Source organism: Balaenoptera ricei, chromosome 9 (genome assembly GCF_028023285.1).
Source record: "Balaenoptera ricei isolate mBalRic1 chromosome 9, mBalRic1.hap2, whole genome shotgun sequence".
NCBI lineage: Eukaryota > Metazoa > Chordata > Mammalia > Artiodactyla > Balaenopteridae > Balaenoptera > Balaenoptera ricei.
In genome coordinates this window covers 23,717,300-23,736,828 of record NC_082647.1, presented here as the reverse complement: position 1 = coordinate 23,736,828, position 19,529 = coordinate 23,717,300, and the positions used below count along the sequence as shown (strand labels likewise).

At 39.0% G+C, this 19,529-nt stretch overlaps 1 protein-coding gene across 5 annotated transcripts in view; it reads right to left on the bottom strand.

Moving 5' to 3' along the window:
• Positions 1–3,627: 3,627 nt before the first annotated feature.
• TNPO3 (transportin 3) overlaps positions 3,628–19,529 on the bottom strand; it is a 134,567-nt gene continuing 118,665 nt past the window's right edge. For all 5 annotated transcript variants that reach the window (XM_059933435.1, XM_059933433.1, XM_059933434.1 and 2 more), the window contains 3 exons: positions 14,332–14,444; positions 6,460–6,551; positions 3,628–4,832 (listed from right to left, as the gene is read on the bottom strand). In XM_059933435.1, coding sequence (XP_059789418.1) covers positions 6,491–6,551; positions 14,332–14,444 — 174 coding nt within the window. In that variant the 3' untranslated portion in view covers positions 3,628–4,832; positions 6,460–6,490. The remainder of the gene's footprint in view (positions 4,833–6,459; positions 6,552–14,331; positions 14,445–19,529) is intronic.

The window sequence follows — 19,529 nt, the reverse complement described above, 5'->3', positions numbered from 1 at the left end:
TATCGCACCTAATTAATTTTTATCAAATATCTAGCATTTAAAAATTTAAGACAACTAGAGAAATTTTATTCCCTTGCCATTTAATTGTGGAAGAAATTGCATTTTTTGTTCTGCATTGTGTTTTTGCCTAGATGCTCCTGACTGCATCTGTTGTGTTAACATATTTTGTCTCCTGTGTTTCCTATAAATTGGTATTTTGATCTGGACCCTGGATTCTAGAGGCTTAATTGGATACAGGTTTTTGTTTTGACTACCTTTGACTAGTGGGTATTGGAATTGTTTCCAATCTTTACTTATTATACATAACGCTGTAGTGGATAGGCTTGTGCATATTTATGTATTTTCATATTTTTGCCTGTATATCTTTAGGATGGCTCCACAGAAATGGGATTTCTGGGCCAAAGGATAAATATGTGTCTAATTTTGCTAGATATTGGCAAAATTCTGATAAATCTGTGAGTGTGGCTGTTTCTCCACTGTCTCAACAGATTATAGTGTCAACTTTTTGGATTTTTGCCAACCTGATAGGTGAGAAATAGTATGTCTACCATTTCTCATTATGAACAAGGCTTAGCATCTTTATATGGTTAAGTGCCCTGTGCAGATTTTAGTGATTTTTTTTTAAATAAACAAATTTAGAATAGTCTCAGATTTACAGGAAAGTTGCTAATAGAGTGCCTATATAACCCACAGCCAGTTTCCCCAGTTGTTAACATCTTACATTATACCTTACATTACTATGGAACATCTGTCACAACTAATGAAACAAAATGAATACATCATTATTAACTAAATTCCATTCTTTATTCAGATTTCATTAGTTTTTATCGCATACTCTTTTTCTGCTCTAGCATCCCATCCAAATGATCACATTACATTTAGTCATTATGTCTCCCTAGCCACCACTGGTCTGACAGTTTCTCAGACTTCCCTTGTTTTTGATGACTTAGATGGCTTTGAGGGTACATTTTAGAATGTCCCTCATTTGGGATTTATCTGATGCGTTTCTCACGGTTTTTGTAAGGAAGACACTGAGGTTAAGTGTCATTCTCACCAGTCATATCGAGTTGATGAATTACAAAGCTTGGCAGGAACATCTGACTGACTTCTGCAACACTGCAGGCAGCTCAGTGGCTGCTGAAAATCTTCCTTGGGCTTCTACTTATATTTTGATTTCTTAAAAATAAAACAAAAATAAAAGCAGAAACAAAAAAACAGCATACCTGGCCGTCATTTCTTGTAGATCTGTGTGTTGTAGCCAGTGGTGGATGAACACTACCCCTCCCCGCCCAAAATAACAGATACTGTAAGTTCCAGAGGTTAAAGGCAGGACAATGCGTTGCCATTCACTGCTCCCTCGCTACGCTAAAGTTCCGGTTGGTAGTGGCCTCTGCTAGTGTTTAAGTTGGAATCCACAGAATACTGATGCTCATGGCCCGGGGGATGAATATACCCCTCTAGCACCCTGTAGTTTACCTTACATCCTTCCTGCAGGCCCCTCATCCCCACCAAGTTCATCCTTGTACCCAACAAAATATTCCCTTTTAATTCAAGACTCCTTCCCCTTATTCAGCTTTTCACTGACCTAAAGAACTTTTCAGTCTTTGTCGAGTAGGAGAGAAATATTGACAGCTTTTCCCCATTTTTGTCAGAGGAATGTTCTCACAGGCAACTTTCTCATTTGCTAGTAATACATCTCACAAAAATCAGGCATACCTTGTTGCATAATCTTGAATGTTTAACTTCTCTGGATTTTGGCTTTCATCCCTGTAAAACGATTTAGTACCCGGGCTACACAAGATGGACACATACTTTGCATTCATGAGGTCTTGATGCCATTCAAAAGTTCCTGTCTTATTTACCCTACATTCTCAGTTATTGATCTTTATAGAACAGGTACATAAAAATTACAAGTTACTTTAGTTTAGTACAATCTTGCTGGGAATAGCCCCAGCGGGTGATGTGTGTTTCACATAATCATGACTAAAATTTCTTGGCTAAGTCAATCATGGAAATAAGGGAACAGATCCATGGGAACTTTCAGACTTAGGTAAGTTCAGGTGCAAGACTCTCATTCTACTTCCACTAGACAATGTCACGCAGGAACACAATATCTACATTAGGGTACCTGACCCCAAACAGTTCCCTTTTAAATTGAAATTCAGGTGGGTATTCTTGCTATGCCCAAAAGTAACAAGACTGTTTGTAAGAATTCGTCTGAATCAATCTGTTAACGCTGCAGAGTAAGCAGTGAGAACCATTAATAAGAGTTCTGGATTTCAAAGCTATAGCTGTGGAGAGGATGTTCTTGACATACACTAGGATATATATTCCAAAGGCTACTTTTCAGTGGCTGGGGAGAGTTATATTAACCCTTCCACATGTTTTCCAGTCCTAGACACAGCTTTTGGTGATAAAAGCCGAACTCCTTAAACAGAGAAAAGTCAACTGGTCGTTGCAAGGACCTAGGGTTGGACTAGGCTTCAAAGTTTTACTGTTTAACCAGAAAATGAGCAGGATGGTGAGGGCAACGTGCTGATCCCCAGAATTTGATAATCTTACTCCAAACACCATTCCATATTCAAGTTATTTTCTCCCCTTCCAATATTGCCTTTTTAGAGAATAAAACTCTGAGTACCATTGATGTTATGCAGGGAGGTTTGTTTCATGGATTCCAAATACTAGATGCAACTCTGTGGTCAAGGTTATTAGCTCAAAGCCCAATTACTATAATATACTGTGTGATCTCATTTATATAAAACTCAAGAAAATGCAAACTAATCCACAGTGATGGAAAGCAGATCAGTGGCTACTTGGGCATGGGAGAGGATGGGAAGAGGCACGAGGAAACTTTTGGGAGTAAAAGATATGTTCACTGTCTTTTCTCTTGTTGCGGAGCACAGGCTCTAGGCGCGTGGGCTTCAGTACTTGTGGCTCGCGGGCTCTAGAGCGCAGGCTCAGTAGTTGTGGCACACGGGCTTTGTTGCTCCGTGGCATGTGGGATCGTCCCGGACCAGGGCTCGATCCCGTGTCCCCTGCATTGGCAGGTGGATTCTCAACCACTGCACCACCAGGGAAGTCTATTACCCAACACAGCCAAAAATAAATAAATAAAATAAATTAATTAAAAATAATAATAATTTTTTACATACATACATACACAGGTGTATCCTATGTCAAAGCTTATCAACTGTATACCTTAAACATGTAAACCTTAAACATGTACAGCTTATTGCATGTCAATGATACCTCATTACGGGGTTTTTTTTTTTAAGATCAAATAAATACTCAGTAGGTTAGGAAACAATCTACTTGGGTGGCCACTGTAAAAACAATATGCTACATTTTGTTTAATATGCCAAGTGACCCATCCTCCTTCCCACTTAGGCCATATGAAAGGACAGAATGTAGCAGGAGGAGTTTTAGGGTAAACCAGAAGAATAAAAGATGCAGAAAGAGCCACTCCCCTGAAATATGAAGGGTCTGGGGCAGTAAGGGCAGGGGCCTGAATTTCAAACTCTGTACCCAGACGTCTATTAGAGAACAACTAAGACTATTCACTTAGGAGGTTTAGCCGTACCATTTCAGATCTATAAGGCAGTAAAATGAAGTAAAAACAAACACTGATTAAATTTTTTAAATTTATTGGTTTTTTTTTTTTTTGGTTGCTGTTGATTTGTTCTTGTGATGGCTACAACACCAGACAGAACAGTGCCCTAATATCTAATGCCTGTGCAGGGCTGCAACTCCTTTAAAATATTAGGACTTGCTTTGGGCCTCCCTCTTCTGCCTCACTCCCCATGAAGTCAAATAATTTCTGCATTTTTTAGTAAAATACAGTTAGCCCTGTAAACACTTTCTTCCATTCCCCCACCCTGTTTTCCTCTCTCATGTCTATGGGTGAAAAATTAATTAAAAAAAAGAAAAAAAATCTTAAAAAAACTACAACTTAGAATATATATTTATATCCCATTCACCCTAATTTTGGCTCTTCTCTCCAAAGATGACGACAACCCAATGTAGGTGGGAAGTGGACTTAAGAGACTGAATAGGGTCAGGATGGGGATATACATGAATTTTGGCCCTGGCAGGTCCTAGTATCATTGATGTGACCATGATATAAAACAGAACAGGCTCCTTGCTTATTTCTCCTTGTCTGAAGAACTCTAAAGGTGAGAAGAAAACAGTTGGGACAGTAGGAAAAATTTCTACTCACTTTCATTAAAAGAGGAGAGGGAAAGGGAAAGAAGAGAGGGTGGGAGAGAAGGAAAGGACAAAACAGCAGAAAACCTTAAGAGATGATCCTGACCCTTTCTTTCCAATTGCAGTTATTTAATTCATTTGAATTCCCATCTTCCCTAAGTAAACGTTTTTGTTTCACAGAAAGTTTTGTACTTTTATTTTTCTGTGTGCACACATGCGTGTTAGCATGTGTGTGTGTGCGTGCGTGTGTGTGTAGGTACGTATGTGTGCGTGTCATTTGCTACCAGGAGAATGTTTCAGTTCTGATTTCAGTTTAGTTTTCCTTTTTTTTTTTTTCCTTTTTTATTTCTTTAAAATTATTTTTCCTTTTAGAAACAAGTTCACCAGGAAACCAGCTCACCTCCCACCACGCTGCACAGGCTGCAGCCATCTTTTTTAAACCGCGCTGATTTTCCCTCACACCCCCAAACAGGAACTCCTCAGGATGGCCTTGGAAGGCTGGAGTCTCTCCCTGTCTGGCGGGAGGCCCTGGTGGCGGTGAAGGCCCCTCTGCCACAATGGAGGTTTCTGATTGTGGGACACAGTCTGGTTTTTGTTTTCTTCCTGTCTTCTAATTAAAAAAGACATTCCTGACAAAAGAGAGAAGATAGTCAATAACTGTGGTCCAGGAGATAGCAAATACTTCAGAAAGTCAACCTCAAGACAGAAGTTTCTATACTTGCTCAGGCACCTCATTCTGGCCTCTGCTGTAAGAACTCAGTTTAAAAAAAAAAAAAGAAGTTGGATTTTTTCACTTGGATTTTAAAGGAGCTACTGTTTTAATGAAATACGTCTGTGGTGCTTTTCCAATTCTGAGTGTCCTCAGTGATAATATGTGGGGGTAAAGAGTAAGCCAGCAGGTCCAGGCTGCCCACTCCAAAGTCAACCAGAAAACCTCCACTTAAGTCTTTTTAAGTATTGGGGTTTCATGCAAGATTTTATTTTGAAAGAAGGCTTTGCCTACTAAGAAAAGGTTTAAGAGCCACTGATTTAGACTCTATGTAAAGGGTACTATGTAAAAGTATTAAGTAGAGTGGTTAAAGGTGAGGACTCTGGCACCAGAAAAGTGAATTGTGGCTCTATCAATTACTGACCGTGACATCAAGCAACTTACTTAACATCTTCGAACCTCAATTTCCTCATTTGTAAAATGGAAATAATAATAGTAACTAATCCAGAGGACTGTGTGAGGACTATCTTATAGCTAATACATAACGTGCTTTGTACATAATACAAAGCACTCAGAACAGTATCTGACACACAGTAAGGGCTCCATAAACATTAGCTATGAACATCCACAGCTATGCACAAACAACCCTATGTGTATCAACGTTAGCTATTACAGACACTGCAAAACCTGAGGATCCCAAATGATATCACTACTCATCAAAGAACCAAAGTTTAAAAATAATTTCTGGTATGGTGAGGCATTGCTCAACAGCATCTTCACCCGCAAATGCATTTAATCACAAAACCACCAGTGAGAGGGCTGCACATTCATCGAGAATTGCCTCCAGGGAGAATAAATTCTGCTTAAGACGTCAAAGGGTGGGCTTACAGGAGAGATGCCTTTCTTCTCTCAGTCAAGAAACTGGCACCCAAACCCCACCACCCAGTCCTTTCCTTCCTCAGCTAAGCTTCTTGCTTTACTTCAGAATCAGAAGCAAACGGAGAAAACTGATGATCAGGGGCTAGACAAAGAGGCTAGCTCTTTTCCTTTACCTCCTGCCTTGGTCAAAACCCTAGCATTTCAGCGTTAAAATTGTAAAAAATGATAAGAACAAGCATCTTTATTTATCAAATCTGAAAGATCAGTTTTAGGAAGGCAGTGCCATGTATCACGGTCTACTTTAGGTCAGCACTGTTTTCACCAAAGTTGCCAGGTTGAAAAATATTCATTTGTTACCACACATACTTACCATCCTAGAGGTATCTGTAAAGAGAAGAGGGGAGGAATTTTCTTTTTGAGATATTCTGCAACAATAACTTTCTTATGGGGGTAAAACTGGCATCCAAAAGAAGCTGACAATTATTTGGCTGCCTTGACCCAAGAAAATCAGGCCTGTGCATTTCTCAGCTGTGCAGCAGCGTTCAACTGTTAAGTCCTTCCCTGACTCTAGCTATAGTACTAGTCCCATGATGGGCATTAAAAACCTATGCCCATCCCCAAGTACTCCCGACAGCCAGGGGAAAAGCTGGGAACTATATACCACTCACCTGGGTGACAGGCACAGTGCAGGAGTATGAGCTATCGAAACAACCTGGTGAAGTCTCGCAAGGCCCAGCAAACTTGTTTACATTCCTCAGCACTAGAAAAGAAAAGGTAGGTTGGTCCCTGACTGATGAGAAAGATATAATATGTTGAAAAGCAACCACAACCTTGAGGTATACCGAGAACTGTCCCAGCTCTGCTCTCTCCATCATCTCTTGACCCCGCTTTCAATCTTTCTGTAACTCAAGAGTAAATATTAACTATTGTACATGAGAATAATTATAAGCTGTGTGGTTGTTAAAGAGTAGGCTTTGGAGAAAAATTGCTTAGGTCTGAATCTTGGTTTCACTGTGTCCTTGAGCAAGTTACCAATCTGCCTCAGTTTCCTCAACCATTATCTACCCCATGATGTTTTGAAGATTAAATCAATTCCTATATGTAAAGTGCTTAGGATAATAGAACAGTGAATAAAATAGTATTTGACAAATGTAGGCTGCTACAACAAGAAAACCTGGCTATTCCCTGGCGGTCCAGTGGTTAAGACTCTGCGCTTCGGACTTCCCTGGTGGCGCAGTGGTTAAGAATCCGCCTGCCAATGCAGGGGATATGGGTTCGAGCCCTGGTCCGGGAAGATTCCACATGCTGCGGAGCAACTAAGCCCGTGCGCCACAACTACTGAGCCTGTGCTCTAAAGCCCGCGTGCCACAACAAGAGAAGCCACCACAACGAGAAGCCCACGCACTGCAACAAAGAGTAGCTTCTGCTCGCCGCAACTAGAGAAAGCCTGCGCACAGCAACAAAGACCCAATGCAGCCATAAATAAATAAATAAAATTAAAAAAAAAAAAAAAAAAAAGACTCTGTGCTTCCACTCTAAGGGGCACGGGTTCGATCCCTGGCCAGGGAACTAAAATCCCGTGGCCAAAAAAAAACCAAAAAACAACAAAATCTGGTTAAAGTCCTTGACATAAATAAAAGAAAGCCAGAACCCTCAGAGTAAAAAAGCAAGCATATTCACCTAAGGTTGATCATTTTAACTCTATGAGCTGAGCTAACTTAGGTACCCTGGTTTCCTCATTCTTTCCCAAGAGCAGATTTTGTTTATAAAGCCCAGTCCAGAAAGTGAGTCTCAATCAGCGATTTTCTAGTTGAACAGGCTGCTCAAGGTTTCCTCCTGTGGGAGGAGGAGGGAGAGGAGAGAGGAAAGGGTTAAGGCATGAAGAAAGGGAGGAGGAGGAAGCAGGTCTTGGTCCTCTGGCAAGCAATGAGATGCCTAGGTGGCATGAATAGCCCAATATTCATTTGACCCTGTTTTTTCAAAAGGCTTCCTTTATCTAAGATTGTCACCAAGAAACCAGCTGATGCCAGCTTCATTCTTTTGTGTCAGTCTTCATAATAGTTTTTGGTAACTGAACATGAGGCTAAGCTAAAAACAGTGGAAAAGAAAGCACATCCTGGGCTTCCCTGGTGGCGCAGTGGTTGAGAGTCTGCCTGCCAATGCAGGGGACGCGGGTTCGAGCCCTGGTCTGGGAGGATCCCACATGCTGCAGAGCGACTGGGCCCGTGGGCCACAACTACTGAGCCTGTGTGTCTGGAGCCTGTGCCCCGCAACAAGAGAGGCCACGATAGTGAAAGACCCGTGCACCGCGATGAAGAGTGGCCCCCGCTTGCCGCAACTAGAGAAAGCCCTCGCACGAAACGAGGACCCAACATAGCCAAAAAAACACAAAAAACAAAAATCCTTCCCTAAAAAAAAAAAAAGAAAGCACATCCTAATAATATGCTCACCCTTCTGTGGCCCTCTCTTTGGCTCAGAAAAACTCAGGGAGCACAGCCTATAGCCTAGCATTCAATGTCAGAAGAAAGCTCTCTCTCCTTCTTGTAATGGTTAAAAGTCAGGGAGGGAACCACTAACAGTGATTCAACATAAAAGAAGGTAATGAGAGCTATCTTCTTAAGAGCCTACATCTGGATTTCCCCAGCTATTATAGGGTCTGAAACATCACTAAGAACCTTGATTTAGACTCTAGGACTTGATTCAACAGAGGCTTTCTTCTAGTCTCCCTCCATCCTAAAAATGTAAGGTAAGTAAAGAAGGTCTTCTAGTTTTATTGGAATTCTGCCATTTGCTCTGTGAATTTAACATGCCTCAATAAAAGCATTCCATTTCTCTATTTCCAAATCAATACTGACTATAAGGAGGCACCCTTGGTGAGTGAGCCCGATCACTCCTGCTTCCCAATGTCATGAAGGAGGAAGATATGTAACCCCAGAGAAGTCACTGTGTGGTGTATTATTATAAGGGACTAAGACGACAGGAGAGAGATAAACTTAGGATAATGCTAGAGACTCAAGATTCTTCTGCTATCTTAATGCCTTACATGTTGTTCAATACTACCCTTCTTCAACCAGAGATCGTGGTTAAATCTGGAAAAGAAATGATAACTCCACTCTTAGCCTCTTTCGTAACATGAGAAAAAGTACTGAAACCAAAATTCTAGTACAGGAGAACTGTGGTGAGACACGGTGAATGAAATGAGCGATGGGCCACAATCTCTCAAATCAACTCAGCTTCTGCTCCCAATCCTGTCAGCAACTGCTCTGGTGTCAAGCGCTTTAGCCAAATGTTTAACTTAAGTGTCCCTGGTGATTAAGCCCAAAGAAATGGATTTTTAAACAAACAAACAAACCTCCTTAAAAACTAGAACTATTTTCTGTTTCTGCCTCAGTCCTCCTGGCACTTAATATTTCTGGGTTGTTTTTATATTCATTTACACTTATTTATTTATATTCATTCATTCATTTAAAACTGCCACTATTTTTGTAAGTTCTATTTTCTGGCTTCTAGTCCCACCATCCCAATCCTTCCTATACTTTTTTTTTTAATTTTAAATAAGCCAAGTATAGTTGATTTACAATGCTATGTTAGTAATTTATCCCTCCCTGATCCCCTTCCCCTTTGGTAATCATAAGTTTGTTCTCTATGTCTGTGAGTCTGTTTCTGTTTTGTAATTAAGTTCATTTGTGTCATTAGATTCCACACATAAGTGATATCATATGGTATTTGTCTTTCTCCTTCTGACTTACTTAGTATGATAATCTCTAGGTCCATCCATGTTGCTGCAAATGGCATTATTTCATTCTTTTTTAAGGCTGAGTAGTACTCTATTGTGTATATATCACATCTTTAACCATTCATCTTTACATGGACATTTAGGTGGCTTCCGTGTCTTGGCTATTGTAAATAGCGCTCCTATGAACTACTGCACTATTGCATGTATTGGGGTGCATGTATCTTTTCGAATTATAGTTTTCTCCAGATATATGCCCAGAAGCCTTCCACTACACTTTTGAGTAATTTTATGGTCACTATTCCTCAAGCCCCGTAATCCTAGTGGTGCGCTGAGAAATGCAGCCCTTTTCCTCTGATGTGCATAATGGAGAGTAACCAAGCTCTAAGTAATGACTTCAGCAAGAAGACACTCCCATACTGGCCCATTCTAGTGTCAATGCTCCCTATGCATGTCTTTGACTTTGAGATCCTCATGCAAGTGACAGTCACAGAATAAATACCAAGACAGAAAAATGGGAAATGATGGCAAAATTTCTTCTAGACATAATTAGTGGTATTTGGAAAGCAAGAATGATATTTCAGAATGAAAAATTCCAGCTTTCTTCAAGTTAGCCAACTAAAAATGCCAGGGAATTAATTAATTACCAGTACCATTTGAGAAACAGGCTTGGACTTGCTGAAATGACACTGAACCAGTTTACCCTCCCTGCTAGGATGGCAAACAAAGTAGCATGTTGAGGCAGGAGTAACAGGACCTTAAAACCAAAAGGGAGACTGAGTCATGCATGGAACAGAAGGTTCAAGGGCAATACACACACCAGAGAAAGAGAATTACTAAGAGGAGGTGAGCAATCTCAAATCCTTTCTCTAGCACCTCAACATTTCCTCTTACTTCTGTTCATTTCCCACCATTATGTCACAGCTTACTACAGGAGGAGCTGCAAAACTTGTTTAGTGGTGAGAGATCAAGTAGGCCAGGATGGTAAATACCTTATTTTCCCATATCACAGGACAAAGATCACAGATATCTTTGTTCAAAGCAATGCATTATTTGGGTTCATTTTCCTAGCCTCAAGATTTTCCTTACACTATGGAATGTCCATGACTTTTATTTCAGACTTACACTTTGTTTCTACCTGTCATATATTAGCCTGGATGAGGAAATATGAGCTTGGTGGAAACTTATTCCAGAATGTGTGGGTGGTTGCCTTACAGCTGAAGGAGACATGCTCTAGCTAGTTTTGCAAGTATGTAATGACATTCTGGCAGGTTCTTCTCCAAGGAAAAAGTTAACATTCACTGATCACCTACTACGTACCAGATCGTCTTTAAATTTCCACTTGGTATTTCACAATAACCCTATGAGATAGGTATTACTAACCCTATTTTACAGATAAATAAGCTGCAAAGTAACAGTAAGTGGCAAGATTCAAACCAACAGCCTTGACTCTAAGCCCAGTCCTCCTTTGAGGGTTCTCCTCAGGCTCTCATTCGCTCTAATCTAGAGTCAATATGATCCTGCCCTTCTAATGAACAACACTAGATAAAATAGAGCAAAACAGAAGCAGGGAGAAACAACTGTTATACTTCTTTCCCCTGAGACAGTTTGTAGGTAGAATATTACTTCTACTGGGAAGATTCATAGTAAAAAAAGATAAAATAGTTTTTTAAGGTCATCCCAATAAATATATGTCTACCTAGTAGAGGGGAAATCCCCTCTTTTGGCAAAATGTGTCATGAAGGCAGTCACATGCTATTTTAAAGTCATGCATGTCACTTGATCTATGGCCCAAAGTCAGTTACTTCCAGGACATGAAGTTAGGCCACTTAGTAAACTACAAAAAAACAGCACTCAAAGATTAGGGATTATACCATTAACAGAATTATTGGAAACTCTTGGGAATAAGAAAGTAAACCATTTTGGAGAGTGACAAGAAATCAATTCTCAGAAAAAAAGATTAGCATTTAATTTTCTCTCCCTTTTAAAAACTAGGTCTGGTTTTAATTGTAAAAGCATACCATGCTCATGAAAAAAATGCAAATAGCACAGGTTATGAAATGAAAAGTTCTAGTTATATATCTTTCCAGAAATTTACTATTCATAATAAAGTAGCTTGCATATATATATCACATATAATAGAATAGCTTTTAAAAGTACATGTTGGTTCATTTACAACAGCATCAAAAAGAATAAAATACTTAAGCTATAAAATGTTGCTGAAAGAAATTAAAGATACCAATAAATGGAAAAACATCTCATGTTCATGCACTGGAAAGCCTAATATTATTAAAGGTGTCAATACTATACAAAGTGATCAGATTCAATGTAATCCCAGTCAAAAATCCCAATGACATTTTTTTGTGGAAATAGAAAAACCTATCCTAAAATTCCTATGAACACAGTTCTCCCAGTTGTGCTGGTATTCACTGTGGTCATGCAGTTACCTTGGCAACGTGTACATTGCGTTTTTGGCTTTTATTGTATAGTCAGTACTATAAATTTTCTGTTTTGAGTTTTGTAACTTTGTAGCATTTTAGATAATGTCGTGTTTGTACTTTGTTGTGTAGAGTAAAACGATTGTGTTGAATAAACCTAGGATTAGAGTGAAAAAAAAAAAATTCATATGAAATCTCAAGGGACTCCGAATAGCCAAAATACTCTTGAAAAAGAACAAAGCTGGAGGTCTCAATTTACCAATTTCAAAACTTATTACAAAGCCATAATAATCAAAACAGTATGGGACTGTCATAAAGACAGATACATAGACCACTGGGATAGAATAGAGAGCCCAGAAATAAATCCCTTACATATATGGTCAAATGATTTTTCAATAAGGGTACCAAGACCATTCAATGAAAAAAGGACAGTGCAGGGAAAACTGCAAAAGGATGAAGTCAGACCCTTAACATACATCACATACAAAAATTATCTCAAAATGGATCAAAGACATAAATGTAAGACCAAAAACTATAAAACTCTCAGAAGAAAACATAGGGGAAAAGCTTCATGATATTATATTTTGTAATGATTTCTTGAATGTAACACCAAAAGCACAGGCAACAAAAATAAAATAGATATGGAGAAATTAGAACCTTGTGCACCGTTGGTGGGAATGCAAAATGGTATAGCTGCTACTGAAAAGAGTGTGGCGGTTCCGCAAAAAAAATTAAACATAGAGCTGCCATGTAATCCAGCAATTCCACTTCTGGGTATATACCCAAAAGAACTGAAAGTGGGGTCTTGAAGTGACATTTGTACACTCATGTTCATAGCAGCATTATTCATAATAGCAAAGAGGCAGAATCAACCAAATGTCCATCAAAGGATGAATGGATAAATAAGATAGGATATATACATACAATGGAGTGTTATTCAGCCTTTGAGGAAGGAAATTCTGATACCTGCTACAACATGAGTGAACCTTAAGAACATTATGCTAAGTCAGTCACAAAAGGACAAAAACTGTATGATTTCACTTATATGAGGTATCTAGAACAGTCAAACTTAGAAAGTAGAATGATGGTTGCTAGGGGCTGGAGGGAGGGCGATATGGTCAGTTGTTTAATAAGTATACTTTCAGTTTTGCAAGATGAAAAAGTTCTGGCGATTAATCCCACAACAATGTGAATGTACTTAACACTACCAAGCAGTTCACTTTAAAATGGTTTTAAAAACAAGGTTAAGACAGTAAATTTTGTATTTTATCAAAATTAAAAATTAAAAAAAATTTTAAGTACAAGTTGGGTTACACAAAATTGTTATTTTTTTCCCTTTATAATATATCTTATATATTTTTCTGTATCATCACATGCATTTTTTTCCTTCTTCTTTTTCACCATTACCAAGCTCACTGCAACAACTCATTCTTGGACCTATAAATCTTTCCACAATTGTATGAATATAAGCCATTGCCTAAAATTTAGTCAAAATTCTAAAGACTCTACATAGAAAAAGGAATATCAGAGGAAGGTAACACACAGTTACAAAATCCAATTTAAGTTGCTGTCATTAATACTATCAAGGACCATAAAAGTCTCATAACTTCTCCTTCAGTGATTGCATTTTAAGGAAAATAATCAAAAGAAGGAAAAGGCTAGACATTCAATATTATCCATAATACTGAAAAAATGAAAATTAATAGAGGCACTGTAAGGAAATCAATCAACACCTTATAGCTATAAAACTGTAATTAGGAAGACTATGTAGGTATATTTTAAATGTTTATTATGTTTACAGTAAAAAAAAAAAAAAACAACCCACACATGTACAACTTAACATTTTAACTAAGCTGTAAGCAAGTGGCTCATGGGCCTAATGCATCCCAGAGAGATGTTTTGGTTGGCCTGAATTAAATTAGAATTTGAATATCTTTAGGCACAGCAAAAATTTCCTAATTCACTGCAGTCCACATCACTCTATAATATTTTACAACCAATGCTTCACCTATTCAGACACCTGCATTCTTGACCCCTGAATACGGATAAGAACTGGGAAGGAATTTAAAAAGATACAGACAGATTTCCTGAAGGGTAGTGGGCTGTTCAACGCACTGTTCTTTTGGAAGAACATCAGGATATGTATAATACATATGTACAATAAAACTGAGGCACACATGTACAGCATGGTGATACTTTCCCCCAGATTGGTTTCCAATGCCAATTTGTGCAATTCAAGGCTAAACAGACACAAAACTTTGAATTTACAAAGACACACAAAAAAATACTCCTGGGTACATCTATAACTAAGGTGGTATAAGAAACAAAGATATTTTTTCTGCATACCTCTGCTGCTGATCATCACTCACCTAGTGACTTGTTTGTGGAAATCTGTAAGTTGTTTGTGTGTCACTGTGACAGCTCCCACGGTTGTCTCCTTTGGCAAACCTTTCAAGGAATTCTCTAACCATCGACAAAAAGTCTGTACAAAGAAGAGGGAGAAGCGTTTTAAAAGAAGGCAGGGCTTACTCAACTGAGATCCTACAGGTGATAACCAAAACCCACAGGTTTTCCTTAGTAGCATTAGCTCCCCAAACTTGGAAGCAAGTAAAGGACTTAACAGAAGTACTATTTCTGGCCTTCCAACCCACTGGGGGTTGGAACAGCCTACAAAGGCATGCCTAGACTCCCTTCAAGGGGGCAGCAGGCATCATTTCAGACAGAGCCTTTCAACCTTGGAAGTGAAGTCACTTCTGGATAAAGCTATTGTTCTGTTTCTGTCATTAAACTTATGTAATATTTTAAAAATTAAACAGCTGCCAGAAAACTCTTGAGCTTAGAGATCAAAGGCAATCCAAAGCAAAAGTTCAGGTACCAGAAAGAGCAGGGACAAAAAGTAGAGTAAGTAAACATTTTTAAAAGTGTATACACGTAATATGAATCCAGAATCTAAAGGATTTTAAGGTCACTTCTCTCAGTAGGAGTCATATCCAGTCAGTTCCTTTGTGATACCTGCCTGTTCTGTGGGTTAGAAAATTCTTTTTTTTTTTTTTGCTCACTCTTGTTGCTCTTTTTTTCTTTTTCTTTTTTTTTGGCCACATGGCACGCAGGATCTTAGTTCCCTGACCAGGGATGGAACCCATGCCCCTTGCAATGGAAGTGTGGATGGAGTCTTAACCACTGGACCACCAGGGAAGTCCCTCTTGTTGCTCTTTAAAACAATTTACTTACATCTGAGCATAGTCTCTTTATGTCTTTCATGTGTACAAAAACTGTTTGCTCCCATTCCCCTTCCTCTTCAAACTTAAAAATCAAAATTCTAGAGACTTCCTCTGGGTTCTTATTTTCATTTGAATTGTTATTCTTTGAAAAAGCTCTAATTTTTCTTCATGCCTTTCTTAAGTAGGATGTATGCCTTGGTCACAGTTTTCAGTTGTAAAATAACTTTTTTATACCTAAATTTTTTACATTATGTGTTTTCCCATTGTTAATTTATGAACACGATAGACTAGAGCAAAAGTAAATATTCCACTATAAATGCTTAAAAAGTACTGCATAATTCTCCAAGTGTTGCCCCTTCTCAGCAGAAGACAACATTCTACTCAGACAAAAACAAGCAGAGGCAAACAGCATGAATGAACCCTTAACTGACAAAGCTTTGGCATCCAAAACGACCCACGAGTTAACTATAAGTATCCCCCCAAACAAAAACAGTAAGAAACTAAACTATATACTGTCAACTAATATTTGACAAAGGAGATGAGAATACCCAATGTAGAAATGACAGCCTTTTCAATAAATAGTGCTGGGATAATTGCATACTCACATGTAGAAGAAAGAAACTGGACTCATGCCTTTCACCACTCACAAAAAGTAACTCAACATGGATTAAAGACTAAATGTAAGACCTGAAACCATGAAACTCCTAGAAGAATACAAAGGCCTAAAGCATTCTGACATGGGTCTTGATAATGATTTTTTGGCCATGACACCTAAAGCACAACCAGCAAAATAAAAATAAACAAGTGAAACTACATCAATCTAAAAGCTTCTGCACAGCAAAAGAAACCATCAACAAAATAAAAAGACAACCTAAGGAATGGGAAAAAATATTTGCAAACCATATATACCTGATAAGAGGCTAGTATCTAAAATACATAAAGAACCCATACCAGTCTAGCAAAAAGCCAAATAACTCAATTAAAAAATGGGCAAAGGACCTCAATAAACGTTTCTCCAAAGAAGAAATACGAAAGGCCAACAGGTACCTAAAAAAAACGCAAATTAAAACTATAAAGAGGGGCTTCCCTGGTGGTGCAGTGGTTGAGAATCCGCCTGCCAATGCAGGGGACACGGGTTCGAGCCCTGGTCTGGGAGGATCCCATATGCCGCGGAGCAACTGGGCCCATGAGCCACAACTACTGAGCCTGCGCGTCCGGAGCCTGTGCTCCGCAACAAGAGAGGCCGCGATAGTGAGAGGCCCGTGCACCGCGATGAAGAGTGGCCCCCGCTTGCCGCAACTAGAGAAGGCCCTCGCACAGAAACGAAGACCCAACACAGCCAAAAATAAATAAATAAGTAAATTTAAAAAAAAAAACAAAAAACTATAAAGAGGTATCATCTTAACACCTGTTAGAATGGTCATGATCAAAAAGATAAGAGATAACAAGTGCTGGTATGGGTATGGAGAAAAGGGAACCCTTGTACACTGTTGGTGGAATTGTAAATTGATACAGCCACTATGGAAAACAGTTTGGAGGATCCTCAAAAAATTAAATATATATACCATATGATCCAGCAATTCTACTTCTGGGATATATCCAAGGGAAACAAAAACACTAACTCGAAAAGATATCTACACCCCATGTTCACAGGAGCATTATTTACAGTAGCCAAGACATGGAAACAACCTAAGTGTCCATGGATGGATGAATGGATAAAGAAGTTGCAGTATGTGGTACACACAATGGATATTATTATTCAACCATAAAAAACGAGGAAATCCTGGGCTTCCCTGGTGGTGCAGTGGTTAACAATCCACCTGCCAATGCAGGGGACACGGGTTCGAGCCCTGGTCCGGGAAGATCCCACATGCCACAGAGCAACTAAGCCCATGCACCATAACTACTAAGCCTGTGCTTTAGAGCCTGTGAGCCACAACTACTGAGCCCACATGCCACAACTACTGAAGCCCGTGAGCCTAGAGACTGTGCTCCGCAACAAGAGAAGCCACTGCAATGAGAAGCCCGCGCACCACAACAAAGAGTAGCCCCCGCTCACCGCAGCTAGAGAAAGCCCGCGTGCAGCAACGAAGAGCCAGTGCAGCCAAAATAAATAAATAAATAATAAATTTATTAAAAAAACAAACGAGGAAATCCTACCATTTCTGACAAAATGGATGACCTTAAAGGCATTATGGTAAGCAAAATAAGTTAGACAGAGAAAGACAAATACTGTATCATCTCACTTATATGTGGAATCTAGAAAAACAAAACAAAATTCATAGAAAAAGAAATTAGACTTGTGGTTACCAGAGGCAAAAAGTGGGGGGAGAGAAACTGGAGGCAGTGGTCAAAAGGTCAAACTTCCAGTTATAAGATAAATAAGAACTAGTTAAGTAAGTAAATCCTATGAGTTTTCAACAAAAGGAGAAAATTTTTTTCCTTTTTTCCTTCTTTTCTTTTTATTGTGTCCATAGGAGAAGATGAATGTTAGCTGAACCTACTGTGGTAACCATTTCACAATATATGTAAATCAAACCATTATGCTGTATGCCTTAAACTTACACACTGATGTAGATCAATTATTTCTCAAAATATTCAAGTCAAGAGACAAAGCTGGTACGTCATCTTCTACTGAAGAATCTGTGTTGAACTTTGAAAATGTATGATTGAGAATGTGCTCAAGAATGTTAATTTTCTTCAGACTTATACCCTTAGTTACGATTTCAATCAGTTTACAGAGTACAGACAACCTAAATTTATGTATGAGTTCCTTTACAAAAACTCAGTTTTAAGTTGGTGTTTATAGAAAGCAACCACTTTAAAAAAAATTTTTTTTATTTTACACTGGAGTATAGTTGATACTTGATTAACAATGTTGTGTTAGTTTCAGGTGTACAGCAAAGTGATTCAGTTATACATATACATGTATGTATTCTTTTTCAAATTCTTTTCCAATTTAGGTTATTACAGAATATTGAATAGAGTTCCCTGTGCTATACAGTAGGTCCTTGTTGGTTATCTATTTTAACAATCACTTTAAAATTATTTAGCAGGGCTTCCCTGGTGGCGCAGTGGTTGAGAGTCTGCCTGCCAATGCAGGGGACACGGGTTCGAGCCCTGGTCTGGGAGGATCCCACATGCCGCGGGGCGGCTGGGCCTGTGAGCCACAATTACTGAGCTTGTGCATCTGGAGTCTGTGCTCCGCAACAGGAGAGGCCGCGATAGTGAGAGGCCTGCGCACCTCGATGAAGAGTGGCCCCTGCTTGCCACAACTGGAGAAAGCCCTCGCACAGAAACGAAGACCCAACATAGCCATAAATAGGTAAATAAATAAATAAATAAATAAATAAATAAATAAAAACAACAACAAAAAAACCCATTCATTTGGCCCACTATCCCCTATTAAAAAAAAAAAAAATTATTTAGCAATTCAGTGGGTACACAGTAAACTTAAGAGCACAGGGCTACTTGGTTTCTATTCCTGCCCCAAATTGCTGCTCTCATTTTCTTCTTTAGCCCTTACCTGTATGCTTACAAACCCAAAATTTTTTGTAAGGTTAAATGTACATAATAAGTTTTTTGCTACCTGGAAACCAAGTATATTTATTTAAAAGTAAGAGTATGGAAATTTTATTTCTCTTATCAATGACGTTTGGAATAAACTTGTTGGTCCCCAGGGGTTCACAGAATACTTTTTAGAAAAACAAAAAATACTACTGTATTAGATTGAAATAGAACAGGTGTCGTGAACAGCCAGCAAGGGAACTACAGGTACTATTCATTCCTGAAGCACTTGAGCTAATGGAAGAACTGCAGAGCTATCTGATGAAACCAAAGTCACACAGGAGCCTCACAGAGTTTGATGAGTAAGAATTAAGGTTCATGGAGGGGACTTCCCTGGTGGTGCTGTGGTTAAGACTCCGTGCTCCCAAAGCAGGGGGCTCGGGTTCTATCCCTGGCCAGGGAACTAGATCCCACATGCATACCGCAACCAAGAGTTTGCATGCCGCAACTAAGGAGCCCATCTGCCACAACTAAGACCCGGAGCAACCAAATGAATAATTAAAAAAAAAAAAAAAAAAGTTAAGGTTCATGGGGCTGTTTCTGAAGTAGAAACCTAGAGAAAATGTTAGAAATCCATTACACATCTACCATCTACCCTACATGTGATTGTTTTTCATTTGAGTGAGCTAACGATCAAGTAATGCATATGCCTAAGACAATTTACACTAATCATTGAATTTTGGAGATGAACACACAAATCCAAGACTAGGCAGAACTTTTGGCTCAGTAACATTAGGGCCTAAGAGTGAAAGTGTACTCTTTTTTTGTGAAACTGCTGA